Below are 17,074 nucleotides of genomic sequence, written 5' to 3'. Positions count from 1 at the left end.
TTTATCACCGATTTTTGTTCCTATATCCATTCAATATTTGAGCAAATCTTATTACATTCCAAATTTGAAGTAAAAATAACAGTTTTGGGTAAATAACAAATATAGAAGAAAAACTTTTATTGAAGTAATTTAAAAAAAAATAGATTTCATTTTGTTGCGAGCACATAACACAGTAGCTTTTTATTTTAACCAGTTAATTTCAAGATTATTCTTCTCCAAGACTATAAGAAAAACGTCTTATAACAACACCGATCTCGTAATCATGTGGTAAGATAAGATAAGATAAGAAAACTTTATTTTGATTCGGCATGAGTACAAATATCATGCCCATTCTATTTGTTGTGGTAAAAGCTGTCATGTAAAGCCTACAGGTAAAATCATTTCACACAGATAGACTTCCATTTAGTTCCAAAGAATTCACATTTCTTCTCTGAATCGAATAACGTATAACATTGTCATACTTTTTTTATGCCATTTTTTTCAATCAGCGGCCCAACAACTGACCTCGTTATCTCTTATATCTTGGTTGGACAGAACTAATAATATATGATTACCATGTGGTGACATTTCAAGATGGTAACAATATTTGTATACCAAGAGTGCTTACACTGAAGTGTCTCGCCTATTTTACTTAACACTTACACTTTATGAATATTTCTTTTATTCGAAGAACTTTTCCTTTCGTCTTTTCAAATTTATGTTCAATATGTTTATTATAATTATCTTCATCTTCATTCTTCTTTGTGTATCTTTGCTGTCAAGTTTATTATTCATTCTCATCATATGGGTTTTATATCAGTTTTATAATGCTATATATTTTTGGTTATCTAATATAATTTAATATTCCATGGTCAACTTCTTTCAATAGTAAAATTGTCTGGATAGGGTGAAACAATTTCTTGTGGACTGTTAAGTTGTTGGCAACGAATTGGCTTTAGTTTCGTTTCTTTCCTTGGTGTTTGTGTTCAATTGAAATGTATATTTATTGAAGCTTCAAGGAAGGATATGAACCCTGCTAAACTTGCTGTAAAAGGTCAAGCACACCTTTGATAACTACATGAATTTACAAAAGCTGAAAATGGTTTACAAATATAAGTATGAGGTGATAGTTATTGTTTCTAAATTAGTGATTCCTTGATATCCTTGTTGGGTTTTAATATTGATTGATTGGTGTTAAATGCTACTTATAACATTGTGTGCTATTTCATGATCACTTTTTAATGGTGGAGTAAACCAGAGTGCCTAGGGTGAACCGCCCACCCTTGGAAAGAAAACTGACCATCCTTGTCAATAAAGGCTAAGTTTGGAGTCACTTACACCTGTCATGTGTTTACAGGCTAGCGATACAGTAGTATGACTACTTGGGCAACCAAAACCTCATAAATATCTAACGTATTGAGCATGTGTCTCTCAGACCTGGTGGGTTTGGCAGGGTGAAGGGAATCCTTTTTCAAAATGTTTTTTTATGTACTTTGAGTTCGTTAAAAAGTAATTTAAGAGTATTTTATTTCGCTGGAAATGTGCAACTAGCTGTTTCAGTCCACTGAGCTGCCATGACAGTTGTCATAAACTTGTTTTATAAAATTAAAACACTAGAATATAATAATTACATCTTTATCAAAGAAAAAGTAACCATAAATAACAGCATATGATGTAAATATAATGTGCATAGATATTTTAATAAAACTAATCATACAAAACATAATTGTTGATAATTTATGTTGATGCATGAAAAATTACCTTTTTTTAACACAACATATATAATTCATTATTTAGAATTTTAAAATTATCTTCTTTTTCAATGGTCTACATATGTTATCTTTCTATGAGACGTCAACGTATTGGCTAATAATAGCAGAAACATATAATAGCAGCAAGTATCATGATCAAATATTTTGAAAGCTACCCTGAATACAAAAAAATCATCTAAAGGAAAATCCAATATGCTGACCTTGCAATTTTTCTATGCACCAAAACAAAAAATCAACTATTTCACAGTTGTATATTTTATAAGCAGTCATAAATTTAATACTATATATCTGTCATATATATCAGTTATAAAATTATTTATCTAAATCCAAGAAAGACAAAAATGAAAAAATATAAAAAGTACCAGTATTTTATAACTTATAATTTTCACAGTAATCTTACAAATATATCTTTTCTTAAAAATAAAATACTCAATAAATTGCAGCAGATATTCATCACAGCGGTTAATCAAATATGAACCAAAATAATCAGTATCCACTGGAAAAAAACCATCTGAAATGTATTCAACAACCAATAATTATATTTAGATGGTACTCAGAAGAATTTTTTCACAATTCTTTCTTTATAATTATTTTCAATGGAAATCACACCAAAGCTAGACAGTTTTTTAAATGCGATGTCTTTAGGGCTGTGTCAAAATTTATATGGGTGGGGATATGGGAAGCACAAAAAGTTATTTACTGTGGGGTTTGCATTTTCCTTAGGATTTTGAAAGACTAATAAGTAAAATGAATATTTCATATTGTGTGGTTGAGTTCTTATAAAGTGCCTCCAATGGCCCAATCCATTAAACTCTGGAACAGATCTTACACCATTCAATGAATTTGACTTGTTTGTGTTATGCGGCCTTATATTGTATAATAATATAATTACATATTAAAGGCATCTAAAACATCCATGTGACCTTTAAAATTTATCTGCATTTTAATATATATATTGGTATGTAAATATATCAAAACATGAAATACATGATGTAATTTTTATTTAACAGGATAAAAATGCATATAACTATATGTCAAACTATTGTCTACAACCTACAACCGTTTTATTTACATCAAAATCTCTTGAAACTAAATAGAAGTACATCTGAAATGTTGAGTTATTTCTGATTTACATAGTTCCTTTTTTAATCTTACAATACGACTATTATAATGTGTACTTGCATAAAATACTTTGCTTTTGGTTGATCAACCTTGAATACTTTATTTGTAATTCTAAAAATCGACACATTTTTTTCTGTTTTCTTGTTTTTTCAATAAAATAGTTCAATTGAAGAGTTGTATTTCTATATACTCTTTCAATAAATAGTAAACAAAGATGTTTTGACTTAAGGTGGTACCTAACACTACAGGGAGATAACTCTGTAAAGTCGGCTAAACGTTTTAATTACGTTGTGTTGTATAGGGAATATTAAGCTTCTTAATGATCAAAACTAGCGTTTGTCAAACTGCTATATAACCAGTGTATTTTTTCTGACAAAACTGTTGGTTCAAATTTTTTGAAATTTTTATATTTTTGTTAAAGGGTCAAAGTAAATACTTTGTCAAAATTTAATTAAAATTAAACGAGCCAAATTAATTTTAGTGAAAGTGTTAGGTACCACCTTAATGATCATTCACATAGCAAACAAACAAAAATCTTTGAAGTGAGTAAATTGATAAAACAAAAATAAACTAATATTTGCTATAAAAAAATCCCTTTTCTTAACAGAAATATATTTATTTGTATTTAACAACGATAATGAATCCAGCAGTGCATTTAATTATTCAAGATATATTTTAGTTTTTGATTTCCAATTCTTTATACATTCTTGTTATAATTTTGCTGCATAACATATAAATATTAAAAACTACAATTTTTATTCTAAATCTATGTAATTCTGTAAACAGAATTTCATTTACCAACATAAAACTAAAAAATGCCACTGTAATAATATCACTAAATAAGTAGAAAATCTTTAATAAATAACTCATAATAATAATATATAAATATCAAAATTTTATACAATATGTGATAATTTTCCAGAAAATCCTATACAAATAACACAGAAATTCAGAATTTATATTTAAAGATAAAATTATGAGATCAGAATAATTTTCTGAACAACCTTATTGAATGGGCTCAAGCTAAGCTTATATATAAATTACAACTTGTGCAAGACATCTCAAAAGGCACATGTGTATAAACTTATGATTCATAATAATAGAAGTCATGTATAAGTAGGAGAAATTGTGAGATATCATCTATTTCTGCATTTGCCTTTGGCCCTGAATTCAAGCTCAGTATTTTTATCTTTTTTTTTATAATTTTTTTCTCATATAAACATGTTTTATCACAACGATTGAATATTCAACTTAAATCAATGCATATATATTGAAAATGCTGCATGCAAATTACACTATGAAATCACATATGCAAGTTTTTAGTTTTTCAACACAGATTTCGTTGAATTTTTCTCAACAGTTTCAGAATTTTAAGTATAAAATAATCATTATTACAAATATGAAGCTTTATATTCAGTATTTGAATACTGCAATAGCTTATGTAGATGAAAAATGAAATCTAATAGTCTAACTCATGCAGAAAAAGCCTCTATGGTACATTCTTTTAACGAGATCCACTAGTACCCCATGGGTAATCCATGTTTACATAAATAAAGCTTTAAATCTGCTATCAATGTTACAGCATACAGCTAGTACCATTTGTGACATATTTTAAGCTCTATTATATATGGCACATTGCAAAGGCTTTTTTGCTGAAACTTTTGTTTGTTCATACTGGCATCACAGCTTCATTGCACCTGAAAAAGAAATTAAATTTTAAATTCTGAAATTTCTTTTAAGCTTTTTTGAATCTATCCCATTGAACTAGAGATAAAGGATACTACAGATACAGTTAAGTCTGCCTCATATCTTGACTTACATCTAGAAATTTACAATGAGGGTCCGTTGAAAACAAAACTTTACGATAAAAAAGATGATTTCAGCTTCCCAATTGTGAACTTTCCATTTCTATGAAGCAACATTCCAACAGTGCCTTCATACGGAGTATATATCTCCCAATTGGTACAATATTACCAGGCTTGTATTTCCTGTCATGATTTCCTTGATAGAGGATTGCTACTTACAAGGAAGCTATTAAACCAAGAGTTCAAAATGGTTAAGTTGAAATCATCCCTTTGTAAATTTTACGCAGATATGTTCCTTATGTCGTTATTACAATACCCTTCCCTTTTCACAAATGTGACCTACCGAATTAGACTATTTACCGGATTTGTAATAACATAAGCAACACGTCAGGTGCCACATGTGGTGCAGGAGCTGCTTACCCTTCTGGAGCACCTGAGATCACCCCCAGTTTTTGGTGGAGTTCGTGTTGCTTAGTTTTTAGTTTTCTATGTAGTGTCTTCTGTATTATTATTTGTCTGTTTGTCTTTTTATTATTAGCCATGGTATTGTCAGTTTATTTTCTATCTATGAGTTTGACTCTCCCTCTAGTATCTTTCGTCCCTCTTTTAGGAAATAATGCTGTATTTTAATTGATTGAGAAAAATTGTATTTTTCACAATATTTTCTATTCATTAATATTTTCTATTTTTCAGTAGGTGTTTTTGCCATAAGGGAATTCTGTGTGCCGGATATTTGCTAGCAAATCCTGTGGCAGATATGTAAATATACCATGTCTAAAAATAATGTGACTTCCAAAGACCTCTAGATGTTTTTTTCAAGATGGGTACAAAGATATTCTTTGAAATCTAACAATTTTATCATCCTTACAAGGAGTATTTCCAAAAACTACCCCTTGTAAGCATTATATATTTGTATAGAAAATTATTCAAAACAACAGTTTTGCTACTGTTATAGCATGAACATTATCATAAATCTATGAAAAAGAGAGCTTATATTCCCATTTTTTGGACTCCGTATACTGTAGTTCATATTTTTTTATGTCAGGGCCTTTTATAGCCGACTATAGGTTATGGGTTTTTCTTAATGGTTGCCCATAATTGCTAACACCCACTTCATTTGAACTTTGGTAGCTAGTTGTCTAATATTAAAAAAATACCACATCTCCTTATTATTATGTTTATACTTAACTCATATATATAACTATATAATTACCTTTTCAAAGGTCATCTTCAAACTCTATATGTACAAATACCAACGCTTGTGGCATTTTGTCTCCATTCTTGCTGAATAAAGGAATGTGACGATAACCTATGAACAATAACAGAAATACTTTTATTATGTGCATTTAAAAAATTGATGTCTTTTCAGAATTAGTGGCTCAAAATATCTGAAAAAGTTTAATACCAGATTTTGCTCACTCTTGGAGACCATACAATTAATAGATCAAGTTTAAATTGTATATAGAATATAGTAGCATTCAACTCTTTCAATTATGATTTTACTTATACCATGAAATGACAAGCTCAAAGAATCATTTTATATTTTGTTATAAACATTATACTTATTGAGTTTTAACACCAACATAGAGAGCAATTTCAGTCATTGATGATTTTGTTTCAAAGGGAAGGTATCCAATATCCTTTCTTTTTTATAAGCTAAAAAATGTCTGTGAGTGTCTACTAACCTTCTTGCATAGATAGAACAGGTACAACGTTGTAACCAATAAAATCATCTAAATATCTATCATGATCATAGATGACTAATCGTACAAGTGCCAGCTCTGGCACAGATATTTTAAATCGGACAACTTCATCCCAACGTGGCTTGAATCCTACAAGAAAAGGCAATGGAATTTTTACAAAAGGTATAAAAACAACTACTTAAGGTGGTACCTAACACTACAGGGAGATAACTCTGTAAAATCAGCTAAACGTTTTAATTACGTTGTGTTGTAAAAGGAATATTAAGCTTCTCAATGATCAAAATTGGTGTTAGTCAAACTGCTATATAACCAGTGTAAATTTTCTGACAAAACAGTTGGTTCAAAATTTTTGAAATTTTTATATTTTTGTTAAAGGGTCAAAGTAAATACTTTGACAAAATTTTATTAAAATTAAACGAGCCAAATTAATTTTAGTGAAAGTGTTGGGTACCACATTAATATAAACAATAAAACACCAATACTTAGTGTTGGGTACCACATTAATATAAACAATAAAACACCAATACTTTTAAACACAAATCAATAAAAGGGAAAAGATAGAAAATGGTTGTCAATTTTTTTCAAGAGGGTTGTTGAAAAAGAATAAAATATCAAGATCACACAAAAAAGGAGTTACTTCTGACAATAAAATGGTCATCAAATCTGTGTTCATTTAATATTTAATATTGTTGTATAATTTAAATTTTCCGCAAATTTACAGATCAAACATTGTTCGGCTGTTATTTAGACTAGTTATATATATACAGAATGTGTTTTCAGCCTTGTATCACCATCACAGGTGATCTGATGGATAAAACCTGTCATGGAGTTGTCATTGGTTCAGACGTACTTTTATAGTTTCTATGACTAGTATCCATCACATATGACATTATCTATGACATATAGACATATCTGTGACATAAAGACATATTATATGTTGCATACCATTATTGTTTTTGACACTTGTCTTCACTGACTGTTGATCTGACTTCACTCCATGTATTTCTATTTTTACAAAAGGATCTATTATCTCCCCTTTCTTTGAGTTGTTTGGCTTTGGGATCTGATAAGCACTTATTATCTGCAATGAAATACATATATATTAATGAGTTTATTTAAGGAGTTTGATTCTCATATTTTACTCTTTTCCTACCTTCCTCTCTGGCTTTACCCTATTCCTGACAACATCTGTGGCTTTACCCTATTCCTGACAACATCTGTGGCTTTACCCTATTCCTGACAACATCTCTGGCTTTACCCTATTCCTGACAACATCTCTGGCTTTACCCTATTCCTAGCAAAACCAATCTGGATTTTTCTTTGCATATGTATTGAAAACTTCAAACAGCATTACTTATATTTAGCATATTTCTTTTAAAACTTACCGCAGTCAAAAAGTTTAAAAGAAATCACTCGTTGTATTCCAATGTTGATTCAATATGTTAAATTTGATTATAATATTTTCCATGTTTGTTAAGAATGTGATATATTTGTTATTATTGTTTGATGGGTAATTATTTTAACAACAATAAAAGATGTACATGGATGGTGTCCTGTAAAATGTATAAATCCATAGCCACAGTCATTTAAATGGTGAGTTCCATGCTCTCGACTGTATATTAAAAAAAGCCTTGAAACATGAAGCTAACTTACTTTTACTATTAACTTCCTTCTCTTTGGATTTTTAATCTTCTCTGTAACAATACCAAACTTGTCACCTAAAAGAAATAAGCACAAAATGATTTAGATTTTAAAATAAGTAATTGGATGTGAGGGAAGCCATAAAGCTTCATATTTCATATTCATCAATGTAAAAATGTATTTAAAAGTGATCGATAAGGGATATACTGTAGACAAACTTATTTTATGTCTTTCTCCATCTTGTTTGTTTACAAAATATGATTCTTCAACAACATGTGTCCGATTTGAGTTATGCAATAATCATTTTAAATATTTGGTTCCTATGAAATATGCTGAATATTGGATCTTCCCAGACGACAATCTAAGTTATAAAGCTTGTGTCTATATAATACCACTTTTATTTAAGGAATCCACAAAATTAAATCCCCATGAAATCTTATAGAGAGACAAAACCATGAAATGTTAACCCAACAAAAAATTAATGTTTCTACAGTACTATCAACTTGTAAAATAAAGCAGCTAACTATAGCAACTTCTATTTTTTAAATTACTTACTTGACAAAAGGAACTGTGGCTTCAGTATGTATCCACAGCCTCCATTATCCATAAATTTCCCATGATTCAATTGTAAAGGCTCACCACCAGTCTGGAAATTCAGGGCAACTAAAACAAAACAAAAAATTAAATTAATTCAGAGTTAATATAGTTCCAGTTTAATATTGCATCTACCAAGAAAATATTTAAAAAAAAATAAAATCTAAAAAAAAAAGTGAAAATTAGACACTAATTATTCTTGAACTACATGATCAATCTATCAATTTGGCATCCAAAATTTCACATGGGCAAAGATAATGCCTCTGCTTGCAAATAACGTAGAAGGTAAAAGTGACAATTCCCAAATTTGTACTTGATCTGAGTTTTGTGGTTATAAGCATTGTGTAATGTGTTTCATAACATTTGCAAATTGGTTGAGGCAGGCAAACTAAAGTTAGAGAACAGAAACTAATTTTGAGACATACAGACAGATAACAGTTAAACCTAGTTGTTTAATTTCTACCACTAAAATAATAAAAAATTATAAACACACTATCTCTACTACTATAAACCTACCAACTTGGCATCCGACATTCCACATGGGTGTAGGATTATAGTTACTGGAGTCGGTTCTGGACCCAGCTGGGTAAGTACGGACAAACAGTTTCTGTGAAAGTTTGTTCAGTCCCTCTGGGTCATGATCTATTATCTTCAACACTTTGTTTTCTCCAATAGATGCAAACATACCATCTGAGAAAAGAAAAAAATAGAATTAAAGATTAGACTTATATTTGTTTTCTGTAAAAAAAACAAAAAACAATCATATATTCTATTTGACTCAAATCTTCCCTGATATTAGTACCGGTATATTCCAATCTAGAGTAGTTCTTGATTAAAGAGCAGTAAAGATCACTCCATCTGTCCATCTGAGTGGGAAAATTTTATATATGATGCACTGTGCCCACCCTATAGATACCTTTTATTTCAGACCTTGTAAGAATTGGACAGTTTATAACATGGAAAATTAGTTAGTACTTTGAATACAATATAAGGTGAAACATAAGGGCAATAGTTGTTTGCCAAAAGATATAAAGGCAAGAAATAGCTGTCTTGTAAAATATTGGATGTTCTGAATAGAGGGGCATAAAGGAGGGTATCTGCATGGAAGAACACGAAATAACATTGCCATTTCACAATCAACAAACAATAAAAAATGTCTTGCATGTTGATCTTTTTACCAATTTCATGAAACACGGTGAATAACTAACCTTTTTCACGGCTGCACGTGAAATAAAAATGGCAAAACATGTTGCACAAAAATAACCCTTAACCACCCTCTGTTTACTAAACAGAAATAGAATCCAGTACCTGTTGCCAACGTTTCCTCAATTCCTTTATAACTAACAGCCTTCATTCCTATAGCTGCTGAGAATTTTGGAGATAATTTCAACTTGGACTTTTTCTTCGGTGCCCGTTCTTTCTCTTGCGTAGTTGCATCCTGTACCTCAGCTGCCTCATCCTCGTCGCTGACCTCATGTTCCTCTTCATTTTCTGGCACTGCGTTTCCTACTGTGGCAAGTCTTTTACCCTAGAAAAATATATAAATGTGTTAAATCACAGTCCCATTTCTTTCAAGGGTCAGTGAACAGGTCCTTATTCCCTCTTCCCTCTCTCCTACTGCCTGTTGAAAAAACAGTTTCCAGATTTTCCACTCTCTACAAGATCCTCCCCGACTCCCACTTCCTGGTCTCTCAAACAAAGGTGTTTTTTTATCCTTACTCAATCCCTCTTCTTTATTAACCATTTGATATGAATCCATTTAAAAAAAAATATTCATATAAGAACATAAACAAATCAATTAGGACCATTGAATGTTGGTCAATAAATGACCAGGGAATATAAATCTTTCTGTTAGATTAATTATTACTAAATAAGTTTTAAGTCAATCATGTGTTCAGAAATTTCAATAAAAGTTTAATCTGAAATTAAGTAAAATGAAAAGGGGATAATTTCTAAAATGTTAACAGAGGTTTTATTTTTGAAGACAATAAAACCATTTTATTTCATAGATAAAATGTCTACAAAACTCAAAATACAAAGAGTTTAAAGCAATTTTCCTGTTTATCATCTCTAAAAAGAGCTACAATAATCATCTACTGAGAAATTAATCTACAGAAAAATAGTTTGTTAAAAGTCAGAGGTTTCTGGTCAGCTTGCTTAGACATATATAAATATAAACTTTAGTTTATGGAGCTGAACATAACTCTATGTAAGATATATCATGTCCATCCAACAAAAATGATCTATTAAATAAAACTGCTGTGTTTATTGTATACATTTCAACACACTGGCAAATACCATATATTCTAATAACCAGATTTATTGTTAAAGTGTATACTGGTACCCCAATTAAAAATTAACTACAACATCAGTTATTCTACAAGAATCCAGTGCCATTTAACTTCACCCGACTATTTCAAAACAAGAAACTGGATTCCTTTCGTAGAGTTCTACTTTTCACTGTTGCTGTGAACAATTTATTTGGTTTCAGTAAACCTCAATATTTGATTAACGTAGAAAATACTACAAAAGTGTAGACATTACAAAGATGAAGCAGGCAGAGTTTTTTTTTGCAAGTCTGCTCACACATGAAAATTATATCTATTAATGTATTGTGCTTGACAAAATATATACCTTGACCCTTCGACATAAATATGAATATTTGCAAAAACTTGAACCACACATTTTATGGGATAAAATTGGATATATAGCAGTTTGACAGACCATAATTTTAACCATTGAAAAACTTAATATTTCCTTATTAATAGAAAATGATTAAAAAGTACAGCTGATTTTTACAGAGTTATATCTCCCTGTAGTGTTTACAACCTTATGGGCTTTGATCATTGTTGAAGGCCGTACAGTGACCTATAGTTGTTAATGTCTGTGTCATTTTGGTCTTTTGTGGATAGTTGTCTCATTGGCAATCATACCACATCTTCTTTTTTATATTAATATGTCTATGCCCAGTTAGCTAACAGCACTTCCTTTGGTATAAATCTTTTTAACATAACCTTTCTTGATCGGATTCAAATACAGATCGTGTGTCCAAGTTTTGCATACAAAGAATGGTGTTGGTTCATTTTCTGTTTAAGAAATCTCTAGGGATTATCAAGTTTTTGTCATAATGATATACTCTTTCAAACATAAGAGGCACAAATTTCACTGATTGACATAATTAAAATCATAGCAAAATTTTAAAAAATCCTTGTAAGCAAAAAATGCACACATGGTCTCTATTTCAACCAAATTGACTGTTTCCTGACCTCTTTGGTAAAGTTAGCTCAAGTTTGTTAGCTTATGGTTAGCAACACCAAAAAAAAAATCTTTCCTGGTATGATTTCAGACGAACTTTTTAAAGCTTAAACATGAAACATATAAAATCTTCTTTGATAGGCATATAAACAAAAACCTCCTTTATTTGTATGATTTTAGACAAACAGTTTAAGGCTGGTACATTTTAAAACATTATTTAAATATCAATCTTTTTGAAAAGGAATATACACTACAGTTTGTGTGGATAAAGACATCTTCATCCGTCCATGATGGAAGGAGGGACAGGATGGTCAAAAGTGGTTAAGGATGTTCGCTCATCATTTTTGGGAATTTTCGTAATATTTTTCGTATATACTTTTTTTTCGCTCTTTTGGTTCCTTTATTAAACCCCTATCAATATATTCTAGTGTAATGAAAAGCTTGTTATTTTGAAACTGAGTAGCGAACTTATACAATCCTTAAGTGGATATTCAATTTCTTTTCTGTCTATCATAATCATTTAACAAACAATACATTTAGAAAAATAAGTTGAGTTTTTAAATATTTCAATATTTTAACAAACTGTGAGGTGAATTTAAGCTGTAGGTGTTAACTGCTCAATAGTTGGTGAACCAGTGGAAAAACAACGTTCATCTTAGCAGTAGTGTAGGTTGCACAAGGCAAACAAGAATGTGTTTTAAAGTGCAATTTTTTAATTTTCATATCCAGGTAAATGAGAGAAATTCAAAAGCACTGTTTTATTCTGCAAGCAAACAAAGGTAGTACAGTGAAACCTGTTTAAACTGAACCTCTTTGGGACTTAATATATTGTTCGGTTTTGGCTGATGTTCGGTTTTATCAGGTTCACAACGCATACAATTTGATATGACGGTGCTTGAGAACACACCTGAGAGAACATGTTTTGTTTATACAGGTTTTCGGTTTATACAGGATTCGGTTTAGCCAGGTTTCACTGAACAGGTAAAAAAACAAAAACAGAAAAACAGACACATTAAAAAGCAAAACATAAGATGTGCTACAAATGTATAAATAATTCTAATTCTATTTACCGTCTCGTCACTGAGTTTTCCTCCCAGTAAAAGAAAAACAAATAAAGCAAATAATAACAAAGCGTAATATGAAATGCATTTCTAAATACATTTTGTATGCAAAACCCATGTCACTTTCCGTTGATTTATAAATTGGTTTTGTATCTACAGTATAATAAAATTATATTGAATTGAAATACATATTGATTTATAGTTTGAGAAAATTTCAAAATCAGATACAAATTGAATAATACAGTAGGACTTTTTATTCTTTGTAATTACAAGCATTACTTTTAAAAAAAAAAGGTAAAAATTTCAAAATTTAAGCAGCTATATTCTTCTTTTTCAGATTTAAGTAAGAAAAAATGTCTAATGAGACTTAAGCTTTTAACTATAAACAAAGGTATAACCATTAAATTGAATTTCCTAGTGTGACATGGTTTTACAATGCTGATACAATGTATAAGTTAATTATTCATTTTTATTGTAAAGTATCTGATGCACAACATGCTTCAAACTAGCACATAAGAAAACAACTGCAGCAGTTGTTAGTCTAAGGTTCTCAGTTCCTATGAGGTGATTTCTCTGCATATCAAAGTGGAGTATAAAAGCCATCAGCAAAAGTCAAATATAAAACTAGAGTTATCTCTGTTTGGCCATTCAAAGCCAGCAGAGTCATGCAGTCTTATTTTTTCAGAGACTCATGGTATATTAAACTGATTTAGACTAAGCTAGTATTGTCAATCAGCTGTGTTCATGCATATATAAATAATTAATACTTTGTTAATATAAAATTTTAAATATAAAAAAAACATTTTTTTTATTTCTTCTACACAACCCAGCTTTTACTCAATTTTTTTTAGTCTATATGCTTGTGAGAGAAAAAAATAAATCGACTATCTAATCTATATTTGAAAAACATTAAAAAAAGGACACAGGGAAATTTACAATATATGCTACGAAATATGTATATATTTACCTTGAGAATAATTTTGCCCATGAGATCACTAGGAGATGGGATAGTGGCTGGAGGCTCCTCAGGGGCATATAAGAGATCTGAAAACAAATGTATATATTTATATTCATAGACGACATAGCTATATTAGCGAAATCAGAATTGGACCTTCAATGTATGTTAGATAAACTTCACCAATGGTGTAAGCGATGGCGAGTATTGATTAACACTGAAAAGTCGAAATGTATTCATTTTAGGAAAGGAAAATCTAAACAAACTGAGTTTGATTTCACCGTGGGCAGGAATCAGTTGGATTTAGTTAACGAGTACAAATACTTAGGTATAACATTTAGCTACAACGGCAGTTTTTTGTCAAATGTGAATCTTCTTGCGAAAAGTGGCTGACGAGCACTTGGGAATATAATTGCTAAAATCCATAATATTAAGGACTTTGGATATAAATCATATGAAAAATTATTCAACTCATGTATTGTTCCTATACTTGATTACTCGTCTGGTGTATGGGGATACCGAAAATATCAGTCAATAAACAATATTCAGAACAGGGCTATTCGTTACTATTTAGGAGTACACAGATTTGCACCTATACTTGCTATACACGGAGATATCGGCTGGATCCCGAGTCAGTATCGGCGTTGGATCAATATGGTGAGATACTGGAATAGACTCATTAGATTTGACTACAACCGCATCACCAAATTAGCATTCAATATTGACTATGATCGTTGTAAAAGTAACTGGTGTAGTGAAGTAAAGGATATACTAGACCAGCTTGAACTAGAACATTTTTACGAACTGAAATCAGAGGTCGATTTATCTTTGGTTGAAACTAACATTTTTCGTCTGTATTCAGATATCTGGAGGAATTCCGTCCAAGAAGTTTCAAAATTACGAACATATAGGAACTTTAAAACAGTCTTTGAAACTGAAAATTACGTGAATTTGAACTTGAGTAAAATTGAGCGGTCACACTTAGCGCAATTTAGAAGTGGAATTTTACCATTAAGAGTGGAAACTGGTAGATACTCAAACGAAAGTGTAGAAGAAAGACTATGTATATTTTGTAAAAATCAAGAAACTGAAACTGAGTTCCATTTTATGTTTGATTGTCCATTGTATATTGAATGTCGAGTTAACTTTTTTGGTAAACTTTTAATTGAGAAAAATTTCACAGATTTGAATCATGCTGACAAATTGAACTTTTTAATGTCTTTCCACATAAGAAAATTAGCAAAATATATAGTTCGTGCATTTCATATAAGACGTCAGTTGTTATATAACACTTAATTTTTTTACATATTTAAAGCTTAAATTTTTGTTTACAAATATTTTTATGTCTATATATTTTTGAAATTTACTTACGTCAACAAAAGATTAGAACGTGATATAATTGTTTAATAATTGTTTTACTTTATTTGAGGTGACTTATAGGTCCATTGGGCCGGGTGTATTGCTATTTGTCATATATTATATGTTTATAATCTGTACATAATTTACACATGTCACTATAATAAATAATTTACTTACTTTACTTACTTCATAGTACGTGTCAAAGACAAATGACTTTTGTGACTATTGCAATTTTCAATCCATGACATGCTTGAATTTTCATATATTTGAAGTAAACATACAATTTTGAATAAAACTCATATTTAAAAGTTATATGTTATCAGTACAATTTGTAAAAAGTTAAAAAGATAAAAATAAATTTAGTATTATAGTATCATTAAAAAATAATCAATAAAATCTTATATTCTGTGAAGAATTAAACAGTCTAATATATGATAAAAGAAATTTGTTTACCTAAGTTATCCTTTTAATTACACGACAATTAAAATAATGAAATTCAGTCAACATTAATTCGAGTCACAGTAATCTGTTTAACGTTAATGTATGTCACAGTGACCTACTAACCTACAAAGATGGCTTTTATTTTGTTAGCCATTACAGCTTGTTGTTTGACAGAGTAATGATTTTCTATAGAAAGAATGTCACCGTGACCTACTTACCTCCAAAGATGGCATTTATTTTGTTAGCCATTACAGCTTGTTGTTTGACAGAGCAATGATTTTCTATAGAAAGAATGACAGGATACCTGTGGATGTATAAGAAAAACAGATTATTTTCATGAAACTACACAACAAGAACCTCGCTATAAAACCTAAGTGAACATTTTCATGAAATTACACAACAAGAACCTCGCTATAAAACGTAAGTGGACATTTTCATGAAATAACACAACAAGAACCTCGCTATAAAACCTAAGTGAACCCAAGTTTTTCCAAAGGTTGAGAGGTACCTGCATCAATGTTGAGACTTGTTCTGATGCTAATACAATGATAAACTCCAATGAGAAATATGACCCAAAAAATTCACATCCTATGTCAAAGGAGTAGGTCCAGTAAGACCCATTTTTGGCTCCAAAATAGAGCAGTTTTAGAAAATTGTTAAAATGTAAACTTTATTTAATTTATTGGACAGTAGAATGCTGCTGCTACATAAAAATGTACTGTTTTTGACAATACAATGCACATATATTGGGTACTAGCATCATTAAGTCATGCTAAATTACTGAAATCTTCACAATTCTAGCATTTTAGTTAAATTTTTGACGGTTTTCTTGTAAAATGAAAGTGGACGCAGTCGGGTTCATCCTTTATATTGAAATGTAAGTTGTATTTTATGATAAAACATAACATATATAAAGGTTGAGAATGAACACGGATGTGGACAAAAACCATCTGAAAAGTGACATTTTTTTGGCAAATTTGGTAAATTTTTCATATTTGAGCTTGAATCGGATCGTTTTTAATGACCAAATCAGCCAAAATCGGTCATTACCAGACCGGACCTACTCCTTTGTGAATTTTTATGTAAGAGCAATTTAAATTCTTGTCTTGACAATTTTTTGGGAAACTGTAACAATAAGCAAATTATAATTTTATAACTTAGCTTTTTGTAAAGCTTATTTATTTCACTTAGATAAAGATATTCAACTTACGGTGATGCTTGGAATGCATATTCTTTTATTGCTGAGATGACATCGTGGAAGAGAATTTTAGATGTTAATGTGTAACCATGATAAATAACAGGCTCATCATCAGGGCCATCCCAACAGTCCACTGAAAGTAGAATAAAATAATATATATGTTGCCATAGTAACTAATTAATGTGTAAC

The 17,074-nt window shown here is 30.2% G+C and overlaps 1 protein-coding gene across 11 annotated transcripts in view; it reads right to left on the bottom strand.

Annotated features, from left to right (window-relative positions):
• Positions 1 to 1,598: 1,598 nt before the first annotated feature.
• The window catches only part of LOC143083911 (1-phosphatidylinositol 4,5-bisphosphate phosphodiesterase delta-1-like), a 113,047-nt gene continuing 97,571 nt past the window's right edge, over positions 1,599 to 17,074 (bottom strand). For 9 of the 11 annotated variants that reach the window (XM_076260304.1, XM_076260312.1, XM_076260305.1 and 6 more), the window contains 12 exons: positions 16,898 to 17,018; positions 15,906 to 15,991; positions 13,901 to 13,976; positions 12,942 to 12,966; positions 9,925 to 10,144; positions 9,133 to 9,306; positions 8,578 to 8,685; positions 8,035 to 8,099; positions 7,327 to 7,462; positions 6,364 to 6,510; positions 5,892 to 5,987; positions 1,599 to 4,570 (listed from right to left, as the gene is read on the bottom strand). In XM_076260304.1, coding sequence (XP_076116419.1) covers positions 5,896 to 5,987; positions 6,364 to 6,510; positions 7,327 to 7,462; positions 8,035 to 8,099; positions 8,578 to 8,685; positions 9,133 to 9,306; positions 9,925 to 10,144; positions 12,942 to 12,966; positions 13,901 to 13,976; positions 15,906 to 15,991; positions 16,898 to 17,018 — 1,250 coding nt within the window. In that variant the 3' untranslated portion in view covers positions 1,599 to 4,570; positions 5,892 to 5,895. Of the gene's footprint in view, positions 4,571 to 5,891; positions 5,988 to 6,363; positions 6,511 to 7,326; positions 7,463 to 8,034; positions 8,100 to 8,577; positions 8,686 to 9,132; positions 9,307 to 9,924; positions 10,145 to 12,941; positions 12,967 to 13,899; positions 13,977 to 15,905; positions 15,992 to 16,897; positions 17,019 to 17,074 lie in introns of all 11 variants that reach the window. The other 2 variants (XR_012980938.1, XM_076260306.1) reach the window with 2 other exon arrangements.

Source organism: Mytilus galloprovincialis, chromosome 7 (genome assembly GCF_965363235.1).
Source record: "Mytilus galloprovincialis chromosome 7, xbMytGall1.hap1.1, whole genome shotgun sequence".
NCBI classification, from domain to species: Eukaryota; Metazoa; Mollusca; class Bivalvia; order Mytilida; family Mytilidae; genus Mytilus; species Mytilus galloprovincialis.
This window is presented reverse-complemented; position numbering and strand designations above follow the sequence as displayed.